Source organism: Zootoca vivipara, chromosome 9 (assembly GCF_965207765.1).
Source record: "Zootoca vivipara chromosome 9, rZooViv2.hap1.1, whole genome shotgun sequence".
In the NCBI taxonomy this organism is placed as follows: Eukaryota; Metazoa; Chordata; class Lepidosauria; order Squamata; family Lacertidae; genus Zootoca; species Zootoca vivipara.
Genome location: NC_142592.1, coordinates 44,748,351 through 44,774,057, shown reverse-complemented (window position 1 = coordinate 44,774,057; position 25,707 = coordinate 44,748,351). Strand labels below are relative to the sequence as shown.

The following is a 25,707-nucleotide window of genomic DNA, read 5'->3' as shown; positions in this document are numbered from 1 at the left end:
ACCTCTTCCCAAACAAAACAGCCAGTGGGGTTTCGTACAATGGCCTCCAGCTTTTTCCTACCCAGTGTCAGTCTCCTGTTACAATGTGGGATCCACTTTTCCAGTCCGATCTGGGGCCTTTTTTCTTTTTTAAACTGCTGAGTTCATAGGGGTTTACTGCCTGGTGAACATGCAAAGACATTGCAGCCTTAACTTTCTAAGATCCATGTCGGGAGTGGGAAACTTTGCTCCTCCAGATGTTGCTGAACTACAACTCCCATGAGCCGAATAAGTGAACATCGGCAATTTCCGCTCCCATTTTCATCAGAATTTGACAACCTGGGTCTTGTAGAACCTTAAAACCTAATAAATAGATCATGGCACAAACTTTTGTAGGTCAGAGTCCACAACTCACTTCTGACTGGTGGCCAAGCATGATGAATAAATGTAGTGGCAAGATGAACCATGTAACAGATGAGCAATTGAAAAAAGACAATTCCACTCTCTAGTGGGCTGGGCGTTCCCCGTGTCTATTGAGACTAAGATCCATTATGTCAGGGTTGCTAAAATTGAATCCAGTAGTTTCCATGCTGGAGTCTTCCTTTGAAATTATTATTATTTTGATAGAGAATGCTATCTATGATTATTTATTTATTGCATTTATATCTCACATTTTACTCCAAATAGCTCAAAATGGCATATGTGGTTCTCTTCCTCCTCCTCATTTAATCACCACAACAATCCTGTGAGGTAGGTTTGGCTGAGAGAAGACAGTGATTGGCCCAAGATCACCTAATGAGCTTCATGGCTGAGTGGGGATTCGAACCCTGATCTCCCAGGTGCTAGTCTGACACTCTAGCCACTACACTAAACCTATTCATTGCCTGTGGAGGTAATGAATTATACCTACATTGTATCTTTCTATTCAGAAGGATTATGTGTTGCCCTGTTCATACATTTGCCTCCATTCATACTCCTGATGCATGCAGGAGGGAGTTCGGACCACATCCTCTTGCCCTGCCTCTGATATCATTCATCCTGTTCCCCAATGTTCATGCATTTGGCATGATGTCTAAAAAACAGGGATACTACATCAACAGAACATCACGAATTCAGAAAAAAACCCTGTACCCACTTTTGATGTGCAATGGTGTGGGTGAACAACTGAATATAGACTCATATTCCGAAATCAACAAAGAATGGAAATTCAAGACAGTTTATGGGCTTGGCAAGCAATACAAGTTTTGCCAGTGAAGACTTGAAAGGCAAATCTCTAAAGAATCTGCCGGTGAGCGGGGAATGAGGAGAAACGATCTCTCCGTTTAGGAAGTGTCAAGTTTTGATGGTTTGGTTTCCCCAATCCTTCATGTTCATGTTGGCACTGATAGCTGTTGTTTTAATAGCACATATGTCAATTACAGCCATCTGGATTCAATTTGGAGTATAAATTGTGCAGGTACAAAACTGGAAGAGATGACTTATTCTTGCCTAGACTGGGGAGAAGGTCCTTAATTCTGTGTCTTACCAGACTGCTCCTGAGAGACTGATGTCCTGCTTACCATTGGGCTAATTCTGAACATGGCGCTTTGCACCTTTACCATTCTAAACAAAGTAACTGTGCATGGCAGGGCCTGTTCTTGCATGTTTCCTGTTCCTCAGCAAATAAGACAAATGTGTGACTGTCTGAAGTAAGTGTCTTTCTGTTCAAATTGCTCTGGTTTTGTACTTTGAAGTCCTTCCTTTCTCTTTCTGTTACCTCCCTTGAAGTTCTTTTGCACTAGTCTTCAAGGACAAGATCCTCATCCATACATTTTGCAGAGTCTTAACCCTATACATCAAATATTTCTTTATCCGTATTATTTAACAAAATTTGTATACCTCTTGATTGTAATAAAACCTCGCAGCGGTTTATAAATAAAATAAAATAAAATTCTGTTTTCTCTTAAAAGGATGTTAAAGCAATGAAGGGGAACCTGTGACACACACACATTCCAACATTGTTGGTCTACATCTCCCATAATCTTCCATGTTGGTTGCAGCTGATGGGAATTGGAGTCCATTACAAGGCTCCAGAACCACTCAAAAACATTTGTGCCAACAAGATGGCATTTTAAAGCCCATAGTAATACTGTAGGCAATACTTGGATAGTACCGTATACTGACTGAATTTATGAATGCACACTCAGAAGTAAATCCCACTGAGTTCAGTAGAACGTATTCCAATAAAAATGAGCAAAAGTTCATTTTTCTCCAACCCTCTCTATCAGCTGCCTGCTACTAGACTGTCTGATGCTTCAATGACATCACAGCAGCAAAGCCAATTGTAGCTTCGAGGGTCAGTAACACTGACACTGACTTCAGTCATAGGTACATGCTAAAACCTATCCCTTTTATAGCTCTCTAAAGACTTTGCAACAGGTTGTTAAGGAGCAATACCTCAGCTTTGAGTCATTTAACTTGTTGATAGCTTGAAATGTGCTCACTCACCTCCTTTTAACACACCAGCTCTGACTCAAATATAAGAGAACCTGCACAAACGCTAACATAGTTTCTCATAGTTTTACCCGGGCTGTTCCCAAATGGGGCATTTTTGGAAAAAAGAAAACCCAATGATTGATGTCGTATTGAAGAGCAGGGTTTCTCTGCCCACCTCTGTCCACTCATCCATTTCCCCCTCAGCCTATCAAAACCCTTTCCCTCCTGTTCTTTCCTTCTCTTTTGTCCCCCCTCCCTACCCACCCCTTTCTGTTTCCGAAAGCTCCCTCTGGAGAATAGTGCCCAAGATCACACACAGGACTCCAGATTGAAGTTGGTCTGCGTATCTTAGCAACGACCATGTACCAGAAAGTTCAAGGCGTGGGGGTGAAGGAAAGTCATATACTAGCACTTGTGGAAGCAAAATAAACCTGAAGAAAACATACTTGGGCCCACTTGTTCTCCCAACCCACCCACTCTCATTCCTCATTGCACACGCTCCCAAACGTGGCTGTTGTCAAATAAATGCACTTGTTGAAGCCGCTTGGCGAAGAGGAGAATGGTTGACACCAGATATTCCCTAGCACCAACACGGAAACTAATTTCAAGGATTCCTACTCAAGCAAAGAAGAGGAAGAAAGCCCGGCTGCTAGAATTTGAAAGAGGCTGAAAGGAATGTTGATGATGAATGGTGAGATCTTGGAAGCGTTGGAGTGTGCCTGTCTTCACAAAGCTCTCTTAATCTGTTCGGTTTTTTGGATTGCCATTTAGCTTTTAAAGGCCGCTACTTGGGGAGGGGGAAGATGGCAATGTGAGCATCAGAACACCAGGAGAGCTCTGCTGGATCAGGTCAAACCTATGGTCTGGTGTGTGGTTTGGGAGTTGCACGGTTGGGGGAAGAACAGCGCTGTCCAGGGTCATAAAGACTGCGGAGAGGATAATTGGGTGCACTCTTCCCACTTTGGATCAAATCTATGCCTCCAGGTGCTATAAAAAAGCTGCAGATATTGTGCAGGATAGTGTACACCCCGGAAATGATCTCTTTCACCTTCTGCCTTCTGGAAGAAGATACAGGGTCATAAAGACCAGGACTAGCCGCCTGAGAAATAGCTTCTATCCAAGAGCGATTTTGGTTTTGAACGCAGCGAAAGGCAGTCTGTGAGGGAGGGTCTGTATTCAGTTGTGGGGTATCAGAGTTTTAGGGGGCAAATCAGGAGGGGTATTAGAGGTTTTTAAAGGTTTTTTAAGGGGTTAATTATGTAGAGGTGGGAGGGGTAGCGAGTCGATATGCATTTTTGGATAGTAGGCTGATGGTTGTTTGATGTAGATTTTCAATTTTGTTGTTCTTCATGGGACAATGACAATAAAGATTATCGTATCGTATCGCAAAGCCCCACCTAGCCCAGCATCTTGTCTTCACAATGGTCAACCAGTTGCCTCAGGGTGAAGCCAGCAAGAAGGACCCAGGTGCAGAAGGACTTTCCCTGCTTGTGATTCCCAGGAACTGGTATACAGAGGCAATGGAGAGATCCTCTGGCAATGGAGCATTATGCAGCGATCATGGCTCTGTTGCGAATATTCCCAAAGCATTTCTCCTCTGCGCCCTTTCCCACCGAGAAACCACCACAGATCCTAAAGTTAGGGACAACACATTTAGGAGAATTCTGAAGATCAACAGTTTTGCAAACATAAAAGGCAGCAATGAGAAATGGAAGCCAATACCTCTGGAGGGAAAAAAGTTTATTGTATTTGCTTCCTGAGGAAGTGGTTACTTGTCAGAAAGGGTGGGTATAAGTGGCAGCATTTCATAGAAAGAAACTCTTTTTTCCTGCCACCTTCCCTGCTCACCCACGAGGGCACACCACAAACAAGACACCTTCCACTGTGCTTAATAACCTCGCCATATGTCACAGAGCAAAGTGCAGCGAGAATAATCACAATACTAGTCTTTTGTTTTATAAAAAAGAGAGAATTTCAGAGCATTCATTGCACTTCACATACATTCCTTACAGGGGCGCCATCCCATAGGGACCGAGCCACCACCCCCATATTTTTGGGAGGGGACCAGGGCCTCCCCCCCATGTTCAAAAGCAGTGGAGGAGGTCAAGCGTAGAGCCAAGCAGAGCACAGCTTCAGAGGCTGGCTCCTTCTCCCTCCTCCTGCAGCTGGGAGGGAGGGTTGAAGCAGCCGCCTGCCAGAGGCGGAAGGAGGAGGAGGAGCCACTGAAGCTGCGCTGCCACCACATTCAACGTCAGTCCTGCCATTCTCCTTCAGAAGCCGGCACCTCTGGTTCCTTCAGTCAGTAATCCTTACAACAACCTTGGAAGGTAGGTTAGGATACCCGTGTGGCAGAATGGGGTGCCAAGACTGTTCTCAGTGCTCCAGTCAGTGGTATGGGGACAATACTAGCAGAGAGGAAATGAGATTTAAATCAGGGACTTTCTGGTCCATAACTCAGGCTGTAATCCTATGAATACTCCCTTGGGAGTAAGCGCCACTGAATATGGTGATGTGTAAATAGGCATACAATCACACTGCACTTCTTAGCCACTATATTACACTGACTCTCCAAAGACTTAAGTCTTGTCCTACATTCTTGTCCAACAGACCTTGCTTTTCAAGTATACTGCCTATTTTCTGGGACGTTTCCTTAGTAATCACAGATCCTTTTTAAAAAAAAGAGATTCTGGAATGGCTTTTAAAGGATTTTGTTAGTAAAATGCCCCTGTTAGTAAAGGACCCCTGGACAGTTAAGTCCAATCAAAGGCGATTATGGGGTTGCGGCGCTCATCTCGCTTTCAGGCCGAGGGAGCCGGTGTTTGTCCACAGACAGCTTCCCGGGTCATGTGGCCAGCATGACTAAACTGCTTCTGGTGCAACGGAACACTGTGATGGAAACCAGAGTGCATAGAAATGTCATTTACTTTCCTGCCACAGCAGTACCTATTTATCTACTTGCACTGGTGTGCTTTTAAACCGCTAGGTTGGTAGGAGCTGGGACAGAGCAATGGGAGCTCACCCCGTTGTGTGGATTCAAACCACTGACCTTTCGATCATCAGGCCCAAGAGGCTCAGTGGTTTAGACCACAGTGCCACCCACTCCCATCATTTTGTTAGTGGGAGCACATGGAAAGGTGCCAAATACTGAGTCAGACCATGAGGTCCATCTCGGTCAGTACCCCAGAGTTTTAGGCATGGGACATTCCAGCTTTGCCTGGAAGATGCTGCAAACTGAACCTGGGACCTTCTGTATGAAAATCAAATGCTTAGGCCCTTCCCCATATCTTCCTTTTCCTCCAATTTAATAATAATAATAATAATAATAATAATAATAATAATAATAATAATAATAATTTATTATTTATACCCCGCCCATCTGGCTGGGTTTCCCCAGCCACTCTGGGCGGCTTCCAACAGAAAAATGAAATAAAATAATCTATTAAACATTAAAAGCCTCCCTAAACAGGGCTGCCTTCAGATGTCTTCTAAAAATCTGGTAGCTGTTTTTCTCTTTGACATCTGATGGGAGGGCGTTCCACAGGGCAGGCCTTTGCTCTACCCACCACTCTGGTTGTTAGGTCTGGCTTTACTGTTCAAAAGCGGGTATTTATCTGCCCACATCCCTCTCAGGCTTTCTGTTTTTTAGGAATCCCTTGCATTATGAATGATCCTTCCGTTTGTTATTCCAAATGAGTCACTGCCAGGGTGTTTCAGAGAGAGAAAGAGTCACTATAAGTAGCTAATGTTCATGATACTGGGCTTCTCAGAGATCCCAGGCTCCTCTGGCAGTGGCTTCTGTTCACTGCTCCCCCCTGCCCCACTGATGGGGGCGCACTCTTGCATGCCATTGCCGTTTTGGGCAATCTTGCTGACCTCACTTGCTTCTGCCTCCATTTCGTCCTCTTCCTCTTCCTCTTCCTCCACCTTACCACCCGTGGTTGCTGCTGCTGCAATTTCTTGGTTCTGCACTCGGCGGGAGGGTCTGAGGAGAGCCCTGCGGAAACCCTGCTTGAAGCGGTACGAGAGGAAGCCATAGATTATGGGGTTGGCACAGCTGTTAGCATAGGGCAAGACCACGACAAGGAAGTAGACGCCAAAGAGAGATGGCTCCTCGGGCAAAGTCCAAATGACATTGACGATGTTGAGCACATAGAAAGGCAGCCAGCAGAGGACAAAGACCGCGACGACGGCAACCACCATGCGTGTGACTCTCCGCTCGGAGCGCTTGCGCTTGGCCGTCAGCGCTCTCACCTTTCTGCCCGACGACCGAACCTTGACAACAATAAGCAGGTAACACAGGCAGATGACCAGCAGAGGCCCAAAGAAGCCAAGAGTGGCTGTGTAGACAATGAAGCCTGCTTTCCAGACTGAAGCCGGCTCGGGCCACTGAATGTGGCATGTGCTCATGCCCTGGGGGACATCTGAAAACACAACCACAGGCAGTACAACCACGGAAGAGAGCACCCAAACAGTGGCACTGACTGCCTTGGCCACACGTGCCGTCCGCCATTTTGACGATTTCACTGGGTGCACTACCGCCAGGTAGCGGTCCACACTCATTACGGTCAGGCAGAAAATACTAGTGAACTGGTTTATAGCATCCACGGCCATCACTAGCCGGCACATGAAGGAACCGAAAGGCCAATAGGACAAGGCATTTTGTGCAGCCAAGAAGGGCAGGCCAAACATGAAGAGTTCATCAGCCAGCGCCAAGTTGAAGATGTAGACGTTGGTCACCGATTCGCTCACGGAATGGCACAAAACCACATAGATGACCAGGGAGTTTCCGGCTAGTCCCACCACGCAGACGATGAGGTAAACCAGAGGGATGAGGACACCACTGACATCCAGGCTGAGCCTGGAAGCTTGGGATAGGTTCCCGGAAACAGGGGCTGCCCAGTTGGCTGTTGAATTTTCTTCCCAGGAAGCCAGTGTGGTGGTGAAGTTGAAATTGTCCATGGCAGAAGAGTGAGGTGATTATCCCACTGGATCAGTCGGAAGGGGTCTGCATTTGGGAAGAACAGGGAGGGGGGAGAGAGAGCTTATAATGCATCTTATAGCAAATGGTAGCACTGGAGAGAGAAATGGGGGGAAAGTCCACTTTACAAACTCCATTCATTTTGCTGGGGCATGAAGAGGAGCACAGAAGTTAATGGAGATTCCAGATTTTACAGCTGAGTGGCTTGTGCTCCTTTTGTACAGAAAGGTACACAAAGAAGTCCCCATTGATTATGATGATCACCAGACTGTAAACTTCCACCTTTCAATGTTCTGCTTCTTAGATGGACTTAACTTTGGCTGGATCATGCCTAAAGTGTCTTACGAGGGACTCAAATGCCTCCTATCTGAGTGCATGCCAAAGCTTTGTCTTTCAGTGTTTAGGTCTATATAGCCTAAACCAGGCATCCCCAAACTTTGGCCCTCCAGATGTTTTCGACTACAATTCCCATCTTCCCCTGTTAGCTAGGGATCATGGGAGTTGTAGGACAAAACATCTGGAGGGCCACAGTTTGGGGATGCCTGGCCTAAACCAATAAAAATAATATTTTAAAGAAAATTCTGCCTTCAAACATAAACTTTTAAAAAAAGATTTGTGGAAATAAACCAAAGCTATAATCCAAGGGGGGAAAGCATTGAGGGTTTGTTTTCTGTTGTGTGTTTTTTTAACCTAGCAGCATATAAATTTTATGAAATAAATTAATTAAACAAATAGTTTTGCTGGAGACTAGCGTTAAGCAGTTGCACTATGGCCTCAAGTGGCCTGCTGCCAAATATCAGTGCCCCAGTACTTGTTGGCATTTCTGTATTGCCTCAAAGGTTGACAATGGCAGGAGGGAAGAGATTTGGCTCAGGGGCTGCTAACTTGTGTCCCCAGTTCTCCTGTCATGGCATGGCATGGCCAAGAACTAAAACTAGCAGGGAAATTTCCAAGGATGGGAAAGGAAATGGAAGCATGCAGGGACCATAAGGCTGCTCAGAAAAGTGAGACCATCTCCATCTTCACTGTGTCACAAGGGAAAAGGTGGTTCTTAGGAATGATTGGGCGATTGGACAGTTATGGAAAATGGGAGAGATCTAAAATCTGATTAATTGGTCAGATTAAGTGACCGGGACCCATATTGGATATAAAATGGTGCATTCTACAAATGGCTCAGACTCAAATGCATATTTAGCTTCAGTTCATTTAATAATAATAATAATAATAATAATAATAATAATAATAATAATAATAATTTAATTAAATTTATATACCACCCTTCACCCGAAGATCTCAGGGTAGAAGAAGAAGAGTTTGGATTTGATATCTCGCTTTATTACCACCCGAAGGAGTCTCAAAGCAGCTAACATTCTCCGTTCCCTTCCTCTCCCACAACAAACACTCTTTGAGGTGAGTGGGGCAAAGAGACTTCAAAGAAGTGTGACTAGCCCAAGGTCATCCAGCAGCTGCATGTGGAGGAGCGGAGACGCAAACCCGGTTCACCAGATTACGAGTCTACCGCTCTTAACCACTACACCACACTGGCTCTCCAGGGTAGTCACAAGATACAAATACGGGATAAAAGCACAAATAAATAGAACAAAAACATAATGAAAAAATAACCCCCCTGTCCCATAACAGATTTAGAAGGCTGTAGAATATTAATCAGCCCAAGGTCTGGGTGAAGAGGAACATTTTCACTTGGCAACTAAATATATATAATGAAGGAGTGATAAGAACCTCCCTGGGGAGAGAACTCCATACTTGACTTGTCAAAGATTCTTACTGAAAATGTGAACCCAAATCCAAAGCTGCAAACACCTTAAGGGGGAGATCTTGAAGAACTGGTCTCTGAATGGAGGAAGCCCTTTCAGCTGGACATGCATTTGCTGTTACTGCATTCTCACTGAACAATCTATTGCTAGGTCATTTAACCTGCACCTTTTAGCCTGTTACTATGACACCCTGGCACATGGCTGGATTAATCATTATGTTCATTATACCATATAATAAAGGCCCCTGTTAAGCTAAGTTCTCTGTTGCACTGTAATCATCCAAGGAACATTGATAGGTAGACTATGGTTGTCCACTATGCAGTTGTCCACAGGCCTCATTTAAAACTTTTGTCAACTCTAGAAAGCGGTGGTTGTTCCTATGTAGAGGAACTTCAACCATGTTTCTTGCTGAACCCTTGGAAAACCTTTGTCTCCATGACAGAAAAAGGGGAAGGACAGCAGCTATCAGGCTTTTGCATGAAAAATGACACTCATATGCTTACAGAAAATCCTGAAGATGCTTGTATTGCAATGTTAAATTTCGGCTGGGGTTTTCTCCCCAAAGACTACTTGCTTCAAACTTAGGTCTTGGCTTCCAGGATTCAACGATGGGTAGGGGCAACCCAATACATTTTGCTGCCTCCAAAGTCAAAGTGTTTATTACCCAAAGCTGGTCAAGACATTTGGGTACCTAAGACAGAAAATTCCACAAGTGCCTTTACCATCCCTTTGCTGCAAAAGTACTACAATAATCAATTCACTAACCATTTGCTACGCCTTCATGTCACTCAAAACCAGCTGCTTTCCCATTCTGCCTAATGGTAGAGCCAGTCCTGGCAACAGGGAACCTTCCTCAAACATCCTGTTAATAAGCACCAATCCCTCCTCTAAATGTGTTGACATATCATCCTTATGTCCTTGATGACATTTCTGCATCCAGTGCTCCAATGAAACAAACCACCAGGCCTTCTGCCTGAATTTCTACAATTATATTACTTGGATGGAACTGCTGCAGATCCAGGAGATGAATTGTTTTGAGAGAATAAATTGAATCAAGTAAAGCCGAGAATCCAGAAATATAATACTTCCCTTTACCGGAGACCCTTTATGAGACCCTTCATTATTCAAACTTTGGGCATTCAAAACCCCTTATTATTATCTGAATTTGCCACAGGGCTCTCAAGTACTCCTGTTCAGTATCACCCTCCATTAAGAGCTCTTCCACCTTCCCCAGACGCCTGATTTCACCTCCCAGGTCATTTGAATAAATGATTGCAATACACAGTGAAATCACTAATTTTCCAATGAAGCCCCACCATCAGGGTCTCTTGATACTATGTTAGACAAAGGCCAGAACTCATTGTTTAATGAGAGGGAGGACTAATGAGCTCTTTTCTGCTTCTAATTCCCCTCGTTATCCTTATGATTATTTCCTTTCTGCTGTTTTCACCCATCCAAATACCTATTATTCTTGCAGGCATGGGTAGCGCCAGTGGATGGGAAGCCAAAGCTGTTGCCATGAGACAGCCTGGGGTGGGCAGAGAGCTTCACTGCAGAGGTGAGAATTAGCTGGGGCAAAATGAGATGCCTTGTGGTCCTGGTTATCCCTTTACATCTTCACTAGGTTTCCTTTTGCCTTCATTTGATGCCAGATCTGTATATAAAGCTCCAGAACGGCATTCTATTGTAAGAGCCAAGAGCCACATTCCCTTTGGGTGTGTGTGTGTGTGTGTGTGTGTGTGTACATTTCAGTGGTGGGGAGGGCCAGGGGCAAAGTGGTCTGAGCAAGGGTGCCAACTTGAATAAAATATTGTGGGTGGAAAGATGAGGACCTTCAGTCCCCACAACTGCGGCAAGCCCTACTGGGAAGAGCGGCCGCTGAGACCATATAACACCAGTCCTGAAAAGTCCTTCATTGGCTCCCAGAATGTTTCCAAGCACAATTCAAAGTGTTGGTGCTGACCTTTACAGTCCTAAATGGCCTCAGTCCAGTATACCCAAAGGAGCGTCTCCACCCCCATCGTTCAGCCCGGACACTGAGGTCCAGCTCGGAGGGCCTTCTAGTAGTTCCCTCCCTGTGAAAAGTGAGGTTACAGGGAACCAGGCAGAGGGCTTTCTTGGTAGTGGCGTCCATCCTGTGGAACGCCCTCTGATCAGATCTCAAGGAAATGAACAACCATTTGACTTTTAGAAGACGTCTGAAAGTGGCCCTGTTTAGGGAAGTTTTTAATGTTTGATGTTTTATTGTGTTTTTAGTATTCTGTTGGGAGCTGCCCAGAGTGGCTGGGGAAGCCCAACCAGATGGTTAGGGTATAAATTTATTATTATTATTATTATTATTATTATTATTATTATTATTATTGAAATCCCTAGGTCTGAGCTGTTTGGGTTTCTCAGAATAAAGAGTTAACTGTACTGACACTGTGTTATTTCATCGCTGACCCCTAGGCATGTCTCTGGCTCATGACATCCACTATAGAACTTTCTACCTTAAGATGCAGTGATGGCTGCCGACATTGGCAGCTTTAAAAATGGAAAACTCAAATTAGTGGGCAATAATCAGTGCTTTTTTCAGGGGTGTTAAAAGGGTACGCAGTACCGGCACCTCTCTCTTTTGTTGTTAAAAAGTGTGGCACTTACTGCAACAACTTCATGGTGATGAGTACCAGCACCTATTTTTCTAGGGGCGGGGTGGGGAGCACTGGCGATAATGCTATCAATGGCTACTAGCCAGGATGAATATATACTACCTCCAGTATTAGAGAGAGTCTGCATGTGAATTTCAGTTGCTGGGGACCACAAGCAGGAAAATGCTACTGAGCTCACGTCTTGCTTGTGGGTTTCCCAGGAAGTATGTGTCTGGCCACTGTGAGAACGGTGATTGGACGGGAGATTGTTCTGATCTAGCAAGGCTCTTCATACAATGAATTGAAGGAGGAAAATCCTTCTCTATACCAGCTGAACTGGAGGTAGCTATTGATGAAACACGAGAAAGGAGACTTTTCTAGCTATGAGAGCAGTTCCACAGTTGCAGAAGTGAGGATGACCCTGAAATGCAGGTAATGAAACCAGATTTCCAGGGGTGGATCTGATCTTGGGCTGGATCATGCAGATCTAGGAGCACATACCTAAAGAGACTTTCAGGAGTTCCAGGAACAGCCCTGGAAGTCCAGCTGGGAATGGGGGTGCTGTGGGGAGAGCTAAAGCAAGGAAGTAGGTGAAGAATAATGTGGATGGAAAGCTCACCCTGATATTTCATGGTCTTTTAACCATTTTTTTATAAAAAAGTAATACAAAAACAAAGAAACAAGGCTAAATGAATTCTCTAGCTAGAGGTGAACTAAAGGTTTGCCAAATACATTTCTTTCTATAAATTTCTGATACCCCCCCCCTTAACCCCAAAGGGCCACTTTGCAGAATTTTTCTGGAATATTTGCCGCCATTCAGAAATTTTAGTTTTAGTTTAGTCTCTTTGTGGCAGCTGCCATTCCCACACCCTGGCACAGCACCCTGGAATGATGCTAGGTCTGGGGCACTGAGGAGGGTGCAAAATGGTGGCCAGGTGGGGAGGGAAACCCAGTGGGGGGCAGGGGAGAACAAAGCTGTTCTACTGCCCCATCCCTGGGAAACTGTTGGAGAATTTATCTTCCCCATCCTCCCATATGGAGAAACTTTGTGAAATGGTCTGTCTTTCCCAATTTCTCTTACCACAAATTTGGTGCAGAATTTCCAGAGGCCATTTGCTCAAAGCTTGAGTCCGAATTTTGGCTCAACACAGTGTGAATAACTTGTTTTAAGTGTTTCAGATAAGTGTTCCTGACATGATGTGGAAGTGTGAAGCCAACCTTGGATGAATGGTCCAGCAATATGGCACTTAAATAAATGCATCCATGTTTAGGAATTGCAAGATAACAATGTGGTGAGAAGACGAGGAAGATGAGGGCTGGGTCTCTCCACTCCTGGTGGCATGGCAATGCTCCGTCACTGATGGGTGATCCTCACACAGCCATTACTCTAGATAGCCCCCCCCCAACTGGAATAGATTGGACTAAACTGGGGGAGGGAGTTGACGTTATCCTCTCAGAAAAAAATACTATTGTTTGGGTGCTAGGAAAAGGCAACATCCTCCAAACAGAAGCACAGCCTCAAGGAAAGACATTTGGATCCCAATTCAGGAATTAGTAATGACTGTGCATTGTATTGTGCAAAAAAAAGTCAGCCGATGGAAATTCCAAAATGACACCGATGAGATGTGCTTTGCAGGTCACTCCCACCAGACCTGACCTGTGTTAACTCACTAGTGCAGACTCACTTTTATTCTGTAAGGTCTTCGGGCAGTAAATTACGTATGTGCAGTGTCTAATCCAACAGAACCTCAGTCTTATTTTGGCAATAGTTGTTTCAGATATGCACATTCATAAATTCCCCACATGTTCAGTTGTTGGGCTCCATTTTGTGCATCGGTTCAACATGTCAATCAGCCTTTCGGAAATGAAAGCTCTCTTTATCATTTTGTCAATCTAGCAATGAAGAGGATAGGAGGGCAGGCCAGGACCCTGCAAGTAAGAATGCCATCTCTCCTGAAAGGAGGCCGTGTTGACTTTTACTTATACTGTATGGAGAAATAGGTTTATTCAAAATTGTCTTGCATTAAGGATGGGAGAGGAGATCACAAAGACTTCTACCTGCCTAGTAATCAGTTTGGGTTATTTTTAAAAACCAACATGGCAAAAACAACCTCCAAACAGAACCAAAGATTTTAAAAAGAGTTGCGTGTGCCTGCAGATGTAGAAACTTTCCTTATGAGGACCCCATCTAAAATGACCCATAGTTCAAATCTGCATGCTATCATTACCACATCCAGAATTCCATGTGTGTGTGTGTGTGTGTGTGTGTATGTGTGTGTACTACTTGTTGCACATTTCCCTCTTAATGTTTACAGGAGTGTCAAGTAGCCCCAGACCCAAGCAAAGACATGCCACGCCACTGAGTACAGCTTGTCTCTATCCGCTCCAAAAGATTTACAGTCCAAGACTGCAATCTTCATCCCAATTACTCTGCAACAACTCCACCAAAGTTTGTTCTGGAACAAACAGTTGCAGATTGCAAACGGCAACCAAAGTGTGAAATGGAAGACAACAGGTGGGTACCCTGGACAGACCCAGCAGGAGAACACAAGGCAGTGATGAATCTGAAGATAGGCAGCTCTGCCGCCCAGCCTGTTAGACCCTGCCGCTTGCCTTCCCTTCCTACTTGGACTCAATAGACAAATGTTTTTTAAAACCTGTATATCCCCTGGAGATCTGGGGCGGGGGGGAGGGGTGCAACACAGCAGGGAGCTTCAATGATACAGGTGCCCAAAGAAAACTTTTGCATGCAACAGAATTTGGGGGAATATAAGCAGAATCAGGAGGCAAGTTTGCCCAATACTCACGTATCAAAATAATGGATATCTGCCTTCACACTCCAGGACGATGCTTAGTATTCTTATTAATTCCTCTTGGGGAGGGGAAAAGACAAAAATATTTCAATTCCTGAGTTGGTATAAATCCAGAATCCGTAATGCTTTTTAACATCTCTTCCCCCCCCCCCCAACTTCCTTTGAGATACCTGGTTATCTCCCCTTCCTTCTGCTTCTGCTGGAGAGGTGGCATCCCTGCTCAGGCCCCTGCGCTCCTACATCTGCTTCCCTGCTGCTGCTGATACTTTTGCACCTGGTCTCTCCAGGGCTGCTGCAGGTAAGAAGGCAGGCAGTCTTGCAGCGTTTGCTGAGTGGGAGCCCAGCCGGACGGTCCCCCCGCCCCTCCAGCTCTCCTTCTGCTGAAGGGGGGGGGAAGCGCTTGTTGTTTCTCGCAGGGTTAGGTAGATCAAGCGGTGTGTCAATTACTCCTGGGAATGGTGCCACCAGCCAATCGGAAGAGGTTCCGAGGGGAGCGACAGGGGAGGAGGTGTGGGGCGAGGATGAGGGAGAATGAATGGTTGAGAGAGAGAGATTGAGAGAGGGAGAATGAGGAAGGAATGAGGGGGAGTGACATAGTGATTATGATGGAGAGAAAGAGCATAAGGGGAGAGAGAGGGAGAGAGGAGGGAGGGAGGGAGAAAATGAGACGGGAGGAAAAAAGGGGGAAATGAGGGGGTGTGAGAACGCAGTTGTGACAGATGGTGACAGAGGAGAGTAAGCGCAGGAATGAGAGAGGGGAAAGAGAGAGATGTGGGGAGAGAAGATCTTGCAGGCTCCTGGAGTGTAGTCGAAAGGGAGGCAGAGCTGAGCATTCATGGAACTGCAGGATTTCATACACATCCCATCATTCTCCCTCTCCCTGGCTTCTTTGAAGTTTTGCAGACTTTTTTTTTTTTTGGCTGGTGGAGATGTTCACCTGCTCCGACATTGGTGCCTCAATAAACCGTCTTCCCATGCTCGTTAATTCAGAAGTGTGGCTTGGCTTTTAATAATTTGGTGTTATGTAACTTGTTTATGAATGGCTGAGCCCGGGACCATTTCAACAAGGGGCACTTAAATTTAAACCCTTTGCAATTTTTGGCATCTGTGACTGGAATCTTCACCTTAGAAACTGTTGCTTGCTTGAACAGAAGTGTTAATAGAATCCTAGAGTTGGAAGGGACCCTGAGGATCATCTAGTCCAACTCCCTGCTGTGCAGGTATATGCAGCCGGCCCAAATGGGGTTCGAACCCACGACCTTGGCATTATCAGCACCACACTTTAACCAGCTGAGCTAACTACCCAGAGGAATCTGCCTTACACCGAGCCATCAAGCTCAGTAATGTCCACACTGGCTAGCAGTGGCTGCCCAGGGCTTCAGGAAAAGTTCTCTCCCAGCCTTACCTCGAGATGCCAGGGACCTTCTGCATGCAAAACAGATGCTATGTCGATCTTCATAATCAGATTTTAAAAAGTAAAAATATATGGCTAGAATTAATATACATTTTATTTTTAAGATGCTCCCCAGACCTTTTCATCCCATAAGGATATACATTTATTGCCTTGCTTGATCAGTCCAAGTTCCATCTTGTCCAGCATTCTGTAGCATAGACCAACCAGATGCCTCTGGAAATTCACAAGAAGCGCATGGAGGTGATGGCCACCCCAAATCTTAGTTTCTTCATCTCTTCAACTGTTGCTCAACATCAATGTTACTTTGGTGTGGCTAACAGCAATTGTTAAATCTGTTCTGCAAATCTACCTAATCTGTTTTGAAAGCCAGTGGAACTAAGCTGGCAGTTCTCAAAACACCTTCTGGCAGCAAATTCCACTGGTGAATTATGTGTTGTGTTAAAATCCTGCATCCACGCCATTCACAGGTGACCCGTTCCAGAGGAAGAGCCGTTGGTGGCTGCCACCACCTCTTTCATAGTTTAACTAATTTCATATGAGCGATGTGAAGAAGCACTTTCTTTTGTCTGTCCTGAATCTTCCAACTTCTGCACAATTTTATATACTGTACCTCTCTCATGTTCTCACATTTTTTCTACCCTCTGCTCCTGTCCTTATCCTCTTCCGCACTCTGAAGGTGTCCTCCTGATCCCTTCCCTGCCTCTTTCGCTCAAGTGAGCTTGCTGAGTGCAATTACAAGACACATTCCCCCATCACTTAGCCGCTAGGAGCCTATTAAGCTGCCTCTTCTCGCCCTTCTAAGTGGAATTTTGAGGGCCAAGTTCAGGTGCCTAGCTGGGGCTGCAGTTCCACATGAATGGTACGTTTTCTGCTTCTTTCTTCTTGTCTGGCCTCCATTGCCATCACATCTCAATACTTTTTGCAATATCACTTTGTTAGTTGGGCAAAACTAACAATGCCTCATATTCATAACAAGCTGGAGAGGATTATTCACTTCCTTTCCCCACCAAGAGATGGAAAATCACAGGAATGAAATGTAACGGGTCAAGAGCTGCTTTAGGTAACACACAGCACTGTCTTTGATGACTGTCCCCAAACTGACATTAGTTCCAAATGCAGCAGTAAGTTTTGCCAATTTATATTGTTTGAGATCCCCAACTTTTGGATGCAGCACCAGCTGGGCTTGGCAGTAAGAGCTGGGTGCAAAGGACGAGAGATCGCTGGAGATTTGGGGTGTTTGCGGACTGGGACTTAAAAACTGCAACCAGGTTGTTCAGATATTGCAAACGGGACGAGAGAGGGAGAGAAATTTGGGGAGATGGGGAGACGAGACTTCCCTGTGAGCAAAGGTTGCGGCATGTGGAACTTTTTTAGAGAAAAGGCAAGCATGGCATGGAGAAAATGGGCAGAGGTCATGGAGAACCAATGAAACAGAATGTTGGAAGAGTCAGAACCGATAAAAGCACTTCTTCATGCAGCACATAGTTAAACAATGGAACTCGCTCCCAAAAATGGCAGTGGTGGCCACCAGCTTGGATGGCTTTAAAAGAGGAATAGATAATTTGGGGAGGATAAGGCTATCCATGGCTGCTAGCCGTCATTCTGTCTCTACAGTCAGAGGTAATAATGCTTTTCAATGCCACTTGCTAGAGTCTGCAAGAGGGGAGACTGCTGTTGTGTTCGGGTGCTGCGTGAGGATTTCCCACTGGTGGGCCAGTTTGGCAACAGGATGCAAGACTAAATGGGCCATTGACCCTGATCTAGCAGGTGCCAATGCAGGTGGTCAACCTTTTGAGACCTGCAAACTCCTTCACAAACTGGAGAAACTTGCACACACACACACACACACACACACACACATGGCAAGCAAGCACACACCACAACCTATTGTGCAATTGCTGTGTGGGATTGCTGTATTGCTTATTTTTATTCTGGGTATGTATATTTTAATATTTCAATGAGTTTGTTTCATTGTGTGTCTTAATTATGGATGCTCATAGTTTAATGTTCTGATGGGATGGTTTTGTAGTAGTAGTAGTAATATATTATTATTTATACCCCGTATATCTGGCTGGGTTTCCCCAGCCACTCTGGGCAGCTTCCAACAGAAAAATAAAATAATCGATTAAACATTAAAAGCCTCCCTAAACAGGGCTGCCTTCAGATGCCCTCTAAAAGCCTGGTGGTGATTTTTCTTTTTGACATCTGGTGGGAGGGCATTCTACAGGGTTGGTGCCACTACCAAGAGGGCCCTCTGCCTGGTTCCCTGAAACTTGACTTCTTGCAGCGAGGGAACCACCAGAAGGCCCTCGGCACTGGACTTCAGTGTCCGGGCAGAGCGATGGAGGTGGAGAAGCTCCTTCAGGTATACTGGACCGAGGCCATTTAGGGCTTTAAAGGTCAGCACCAACACTTTGAGTTGTGCTTTGAGTTGTGCATTTTAATTATGGATAGTTACATTTTAATGTTTGTGTAACCAGCGGCGGAGGAAGCTGCCGCTTGGGCGCCTGGGGTGGCGTGCCCGGGGGGTGGCGTGAGCCGTCCGTAGGGGCAGGGTGCACCACGGGGCCTTCGGAGTCTGCCTGCCTCCTCTCACTCAGCTGCCCTACAGCTGGGGAGGGGGGAGGCAGCGGGCGAACTGCTTGGGCAGCGCGTCCAAGCCACCACATCTCTCCCAGAAAGAGATGCGTGGCTTGGGTGCACTGCAGGCCTTGCGGTGAGGGCCGCCAGGCATTTTGTCACCCCCCTCAGTGGTGACACCCAGGGTGGCCTGCACCCACCGCACCCCCTTCCTCCGCCTCTGTGTGCAACAGGTCCTTTATATTTTGTAAACTGCTTAGAAGCCTATTCCGGAATCAAGTCATTTATATAAATGAAATGAAATGCTTCTTTCAAGGCTCCTTTCAGCTGGCGGAGGGGCTGGGGGAAAGGATCCTATGGCTGCCAGGGAAGGTCTCTGCGGGTGCATGCCCACCTGTTGGCACAACACTGCTGATCCCTTTGCTAACGTCATCAGCTTCGGAGCTCCTTTGGAGTATTGGTAATTGACTTACCAGAAGCAGTTTGCTCGCAGTTTTGACTTGCATCCACTACTGGATTATTAGGGATTGCAATTTTTATTCTGTGTCATGGTTATTGCACTATTGTGCTTTGAGCACAGTTGTATCTGTGGGAAATGTAGCATATAAATAAACAGTCTATAACTATCTGGTACAGCATACTGCTCTCATAGTGACCAGCCAGAGGCCTAAGGGAAGCCCATAAGCAGAATCCATGAGCAAAAATATTCTACCGCTGTTGCTCCCAAGCACCTGGTATTCGGAGGCCTACTGGAGAGAATAGCTATCATGATTCACGACTAACAGCAGCCATCAATAGCTTTATCCTCCATTAATTTGTCTCATTTTAAAGCCATCCAGGTTGGTGGCCATCACCACTTCTTGCGAGAGGAAGTTTCGTAGTTTCATTATGTGTGAAGAAGTAATTCTTCTTGCCTGTCCCATAGCTCCTAAGATTCAACTTCACTGGAGAACCCTGAGGCTTAAAATTATGCATTTTCTCCATTCTATGCATAAATGTATACGCTTTGATCATATCATCATGTTGTGAACTGCCCTGACTGAGATCTATGGATGAAGAGTGGTATACTGAATGAATGAATGAATGAATGAATGAATGAATGAATGAATGAATCACCCCCATCTTCCCTTTTTTCTAAACTAAAAAGCACCTCGTGTAACTTTTCCTTGGAAGAAGTTGCTCCATCCCCTTGATTGTTTTGGTTTCCCCTTTGTGAAACTTTTTATCTCTACAATAGCCTTTTATTTTATTTCTTTTGAGGACAGCAACCACAGTTTCGCCGTTGTGGCCACTCTACAAATTTGTAAAAAGCAGGAGTGGGAAGTCTACAGGCTGAATTTGGCTCACCAGGCCATTTCCTTTAAACCACACCCTCCTTCCCCATACCTGTCACCATGTGACATATGGTGTGGGGCAGGTACTGATGTGGCTGCAAAGGAACAATTTGGATTTTAAAGCGAGCTCCCAATCATTCATCTGCTGGAACAAGGCACACTCTGCCCTGCTCATCAGCTGATGGGCTGGCCGACGGAACCTTGCTTCAATTGCACCAAGCAGTTTGCATTGAAACCACTGATAAAAAAAATGAAGGGTGATTTCTTAATATTAGCAATGTTTTCAATGCAATTCTTCAGCCAAGACACAGTTCAAAACTGTAGGTACCTCCCTGGGGTCAGTTTCCAGGTTCTGGTGGCCTCTCCCATTGAAATACTGTATTTCCAACTTTTTCCTAATCATAAGCTCCTTCTGAGGAAAACATCCTGGGCTATTAGCCTCTAATCTGCTTAACAAAATGTAAATTGCCAAGTCACTGTAACAGGACTGTTGGTAGACAATATTCATTATCGTTACTGGAAGATCTTCACTCAATGCTACCACTCTAATGGCATGTCCTCTCATTGTCCATTCTCACACCCAGGCATATGTGACATTACTATGTTATAGTACCCAAAGAAGTTTGTTGTTGGGGGAGAACATATAAACAATGATCATAGGAATTCATTTTTTTGTTTTTGCTGCTTTTAAAAATTGGATTTGCTGCTGCTATTTTCACTTCAGTTTCTATTTTTGAGATGCATTTCTGTTGCTGCTAATTTACATTGTGAGCACCTAGGAAACCAAAGTTTCATGGTGCACTATATTTTTTTTTGTTTTTAGAAATAAAGAATAGGTAATATGTGGTTCTTTTCAATATCATCAGTAACTGTTTTCTCCTGAGCCAGACTACTGGTCCATCCATCTCAGTACTGTCTTGTGTTTTTTACATAATTGCATTTAAAATATATTGTAAGCCGCTTTGAAAATTTCGGTTAAGGTGGGGGCATAAATGCTCCAAATAAGCAAATGAAACATATTGACTGGCAGCCATTCTCCAAGGCTTCAAGCAATGTGGTTTCCCCAACCCTACCTGGAAATACCTGAAGTATCTACCTGGAAATACCTGAGGTATCTGAAGAAGTGTGCATGCACACGAAAGCTCATAGCTATGACAAACTTAGTTGGTCTCTAAGGTGCTATTGGAAGGAATTTTATTTTTATTTTTTGTTTTGTTTTGACTACGTCAGACCAACACGGCTACCTACCTGTATCTGGAAATACCTGAACTTGAACTGGTGGGGTCATTTGCAGGCAAAGCATGTCCTCCACTCCTGCATTATAACCATTCTCTTATACAGGGTTGTTCAGTTCACAGCAACCATGGCACCATCTTATCAAATGCATTTATTTTTATTTTATTTTTGGCTACAGCTGATTCACAGCTAGTAATGCCAGAGAATTGGCTTTAAGCCTATTGCTCCTGTTGATCTCCAAAATAAAATGTGTGGTAGAGATCCCTTGCACAGAATTATCGAGAGCTAGAAGCTGCTTTTCCATCTACAGCTCTTCTCTCTCAGTGTGCTTGTGGTTCTCCTCAGTCATTTCTGTTGCTCTGAACCTTGTTATCAATGGGTAAAAAAATCTCACAGGGTAGCAGATGGGCAACAAAGCAAGTGGGACTCCTGGAGAAAAAAAAAATCTCACACACCTAGTGCTTGTGGGGAGATGTTCTCAAATGCATCCTGTAACCAGGGATCACATCCAGCCCCTCTCCTCTCCTGGTCCATTCCACCACGGTGCTCCCAGAGCCCTTGTAATGAGTCAGTAATACAGGTGCCAGCAGCTGCCAATTCTATTGCACCACAGGGACAGCTCTCATCAGTTTTATTTTAGCAACCCGTAGGCTATTAGTCTTGATGGGTGACTCATTCCGTCGCCTTCTCTCTCTTTCTGGCCCCATCCCCTGCTCCGCGTATGTGAATTAGTGTGTGCGTATGTGATGGAACGTAAGTGGAGCCATGCACAGTTCCTCGTGGGGATCTTTGAGGACTCTGGGAAGACAAAGGAGCAACAGAGATCGGGGCTTCTCTCCCTCTCCCCTTGCCCAAGTCCAGAGTGTCTCCAATCTCCTTGCATATTATGCATGCTCAGTAATAGCCACCCTAGAAACAAAATTAAAAAAATTCCTTCCAGTAGCACCTTAGAGACCAACTAAGTTTGTCATTGGTATGAGCTTTCGTGTGCATGCACACTTCTTCAGATACACTGAAACAGAAGTCACCAGACCCTTATATATAGTGAGAGGGTGGGGAGGGGTATTACTCAGAAGGGTGGTGGGAATGGGTGATTGGCTGATAGGTGTGGTGAACCTGTTGACGACTGTTAACTACTGTGCAATTGGTCTTACAGGAAAAAGCAAGGGGTGAGATGGCTAAAAATAGCTTCATCATGTATAATGAGATAAGAATCCAATGCCTCTATTCAGACCAGTTCTCTCCATGGTTTTAAGTTTGGTAATAAGTTGCAGTTCAGCAACTTCTCTTTCCAGTCTATTTCTGAAATTCTTTTGTAATAAGACAGCTACTTTGAGATCTTGTATAGAATGTCCTGGGAGACTGAAGTGTTCTCCGACTGGTTTCTCTGTCTTGTGATTCCCTGATGTCAGATTTATGTCCATTTATCCTTTGGCGTAGGGTTTGGCCTGTTTGTCCAATATAGAGAGCTGAAGGGCACTGTTGGCATTTGATAGCATACACAATGTTAGAAGATGAGCAATTAAATAGTCCTGAGATGGTATGTTTGATGTTGTTGGGGCCAGTGATGGTGTTGTCCGGGTGTATGTGGCAGCAAAGTTGGCATCTGGGTTTATTGCAGGCTCTGGTACCAGTGCCCATGTTAAGTCTGGTGGCTGTATTAGAGTGGGTGAGGAGTGGTTTAAGATTGGGTGGCTGTCTGTAGGCAATGAAAGGTCTGCCATCCTAGAAGGCACTGATTTTCATTGTGACGGGCTGATGCAGCCTCTCCTCATTTATGCCCTATGGGACCATTTCTCATGGAGGGGAGAGAAGCCAAGGTGCTGATGTAAAGCGGTCTGGCATATCAGTAAAAATAATCATCGTAATTACCATCCCGTGAAAGTTGTTACCAACCATCCTGCTTACACACACACACACCTCTGGGTCGTGGGATAACTTGAGTGGAAGGTCAGATAAGCAGGGGTGTAGCGAGGCAGCGCGACATCCGGGGCGGCAAATTGCCATGCACCCAGGGCGTCACGGCGTCGCTACATAATGGCGCATGCGTGTTACGTAACAACGCATGCGTCATTATGTGGTGGGGTATCGCTGCCCCCCTTGCCTCCAAAGCTGCGCGCCTCCAGCTCCAAACTCCAGGTAAGAAGCCTGCTGCGCATGCATGTTACATAGCGGGGTATCGCCGCCCCCCCCCGGCGAATCCAATCCGCAGGCCTCCATCTACAAACTCCAGGTAGAAAGCCCGCTTGGGAGGCTGGAGGCTCGGCTTGGGAGTTGTGGGGGTGGGGGCGCCAAGTGGCACCCCCCCACCAGAGTGGAACCAGGGGCGAACTGCTCCCATCTCCCCCCCCCATTGCAACACCCCTGCAGATAAGCAAGAGCAAGTGATGGGAAGTCTTTATGCAGCACTGGCATACAACTGCAGCATAGAGTTTCTGGTGCTTGATTGAAACAAAAGCTGGGATTCACTTCTGTGATCCGGGATGTCCCACTTCAAATGGGACAGTTGGTAGGTCTGCAATTGTCTGACTCAGTATGAGGTATTCTTCCTATGTCCTGTGTCTTTAATTTACATGCAGCTCCAGTTTGTGCTGCTATTTCAAAAAGTGGACCTCACATGTGCCTGCCTGCACATGTACTATTTTATTTTTGCACCCCTTTAACAAGCTCAGTATAGATCCTGAGTGCAAGGAGTCATTTCAGTACTTACCGATATTTCCTGGGAACCTATAAGGAAGTAGTTCCCCAACCCCTTCCCACCCAAACAACCTGAATACAGGAGAGTTGCAAGAGTTACTGTAGATCCAGTGGCCAAAGATCTGCTTCTGAGAAGAACATTCCACCCACCAACATGTCTCAAAACACCACCACACACTAAGATAAAAACATGGACCTAATAAGGTCCTCGGCAGAAGTTTACCGAAGCCTTAGATTCTTCTTTTGCAACATGAAGCCATGGCAACACAGTTTAGGTCGGGAACTTGACATATTACGTCTGGGCTCAGACAAGCTAGAATCTCAGCAGGCCTGGGGGTCTGACTAATGCTGATTGCCAAACCCTGTAGGAGATGGCTTACAGGACCCAGAAAATAATGTTACATATGGCGCCATTAGCAAGATTTCCTGTGTGTGAGACTCTGCCTCAAGCAAGTGCCTTGGAGCATATACAGGCAAGCCTGTGACAGGGAGCAGTAGGGAACTTTGCCCATTTGTTCGTTGGGTGGGGCTGGTGGGAATTATAGTCGAAAATGTCTGGAAGGCACCCAGTGGGTGAAGGCTGTCTTAGGCCACAACCACACCATACATTTAAAGCACCACAGTACCACTTTAAACAGTGGTGCATTCCCCCAAAGAATTCTGGGAACTTAGTTTGTTAAGGGTGCAGAGAATTGTTAGGAGACCCCTCACAGAGGTAAGATACACAGAGTGGCTGAACAATCATTCCCTCTTCATGCAGAACCCTGTGAATTATAGCTATGTGAGGGGGAATAAGGGTCTCCTAACAACTCCCAGCATCCTTAACAAGCTCCCATAATTCTTTGGGGGAAGCCATAGCACTGTTTGAAGTGGTATCATAGTGCTTTAAATGTACAGTGGTACCTCAGTTTACAAACACAATTGGTTCTGGAAGTCCGTACTTAATCTGAAGTGTACATAACATGAAGCGAACTTTCCCATTGAAAGTAATGGAAAGTGGATTAATCTGTTCCAGATGGGTCCGCGGAGTAATCACCCTGAAGTGTACTTAACCCGAGGTATGAGTGTAATTGGTTCCGGAAGTCGGTACTTAACCTGAAGCGAACTTTCCAATTGAAAGTGATGGAAAGTGGATTAATCCGTTCCAGACGGGTCCGCGGAGTACTTAAACTGGAAACACTCAAACCGAGGCGTACTTAAACCGAGGTATGACTGTATGGTGTGAATGTGGCCTTAGATCACAGAAATAAACCTGACTGAGGCTTCCTCACATCCCTTCTTCTGGCCTGTTAAATGTCCAAGTGGCTTTTGTAGGCTCCTTTCTTGCCATTGCCTCCTGTCTGGGGTCATACCACTTGTGACGCCACAGCTCAGCTGCCCCGATCACGAGTTTGCATGGCTGGACTAGAGGTGACAGCAGGGCCCGGGTCCGGTGGTGCGGAGCACCAGGGCGCCAGGCCACCAGGGGTGCTGCTGCGCCTGCTGAGAGGCATGGCAGAGGCCGCCCCAGGCGCGCCGGATGCAGCCCTAGGCGCGCCTCTCAGCTGTTCAGGCCACTTTCTGGAGACACGCGGGTCTGGGGCCGCCTCCGCCGCACGCAGGGGCGGCGCAACAGGGGGCGGCCAGGCTGGATGGTGCAGGGTGCCAGCCCTCAAGGTGGCAGCCACGCTGCGCACAGCGCCCACCACACTGGGAAACGGGGCGGGGGGCGCTGGAGGGATCAGTCGCGCCAGGCATGCTTAAGACGGCCCTGGGTGACAGAATGCTGGAATCCCAGAAGTCCTTTCAAAAGGTTCCTG

At 45.8% G+C, this 25,707-nt stretch overlaps 1 protein-coding gene across 1 annotated transcript; it reads right to left on the bottom strand.

Moving 5' to 3' along the window:
• Positions 1-5,760: 5,760 nt before the first annotated feature.
• On the bottom strand, positions 5,761-15,843 carry SSTR3 (somatostatin receptor 3). Its single transcript, XM_088652102.1, has 3 exons — positions 14,818-15,843; positions 14,642-14,706; positions 5,761-7,459 (listed from the first exon to the last, which is right to left on the bottom strand). The coding sequence occupies exon 3, from the start codon at positions 7,411-7,413 to the stop codon at positions 6,184-6,186; it is 1,230 nt and encodes a 409-aa protein (XP_088508228.1). The 5' UTR covers positions 7,414-7,459; positions 14,642-14,706; positions 14,818-15,843; the 3' UTR covers positions 5,761-6,183.
• Positions 15,844-25,707: the final 9,864 nt, after the last annotated feature.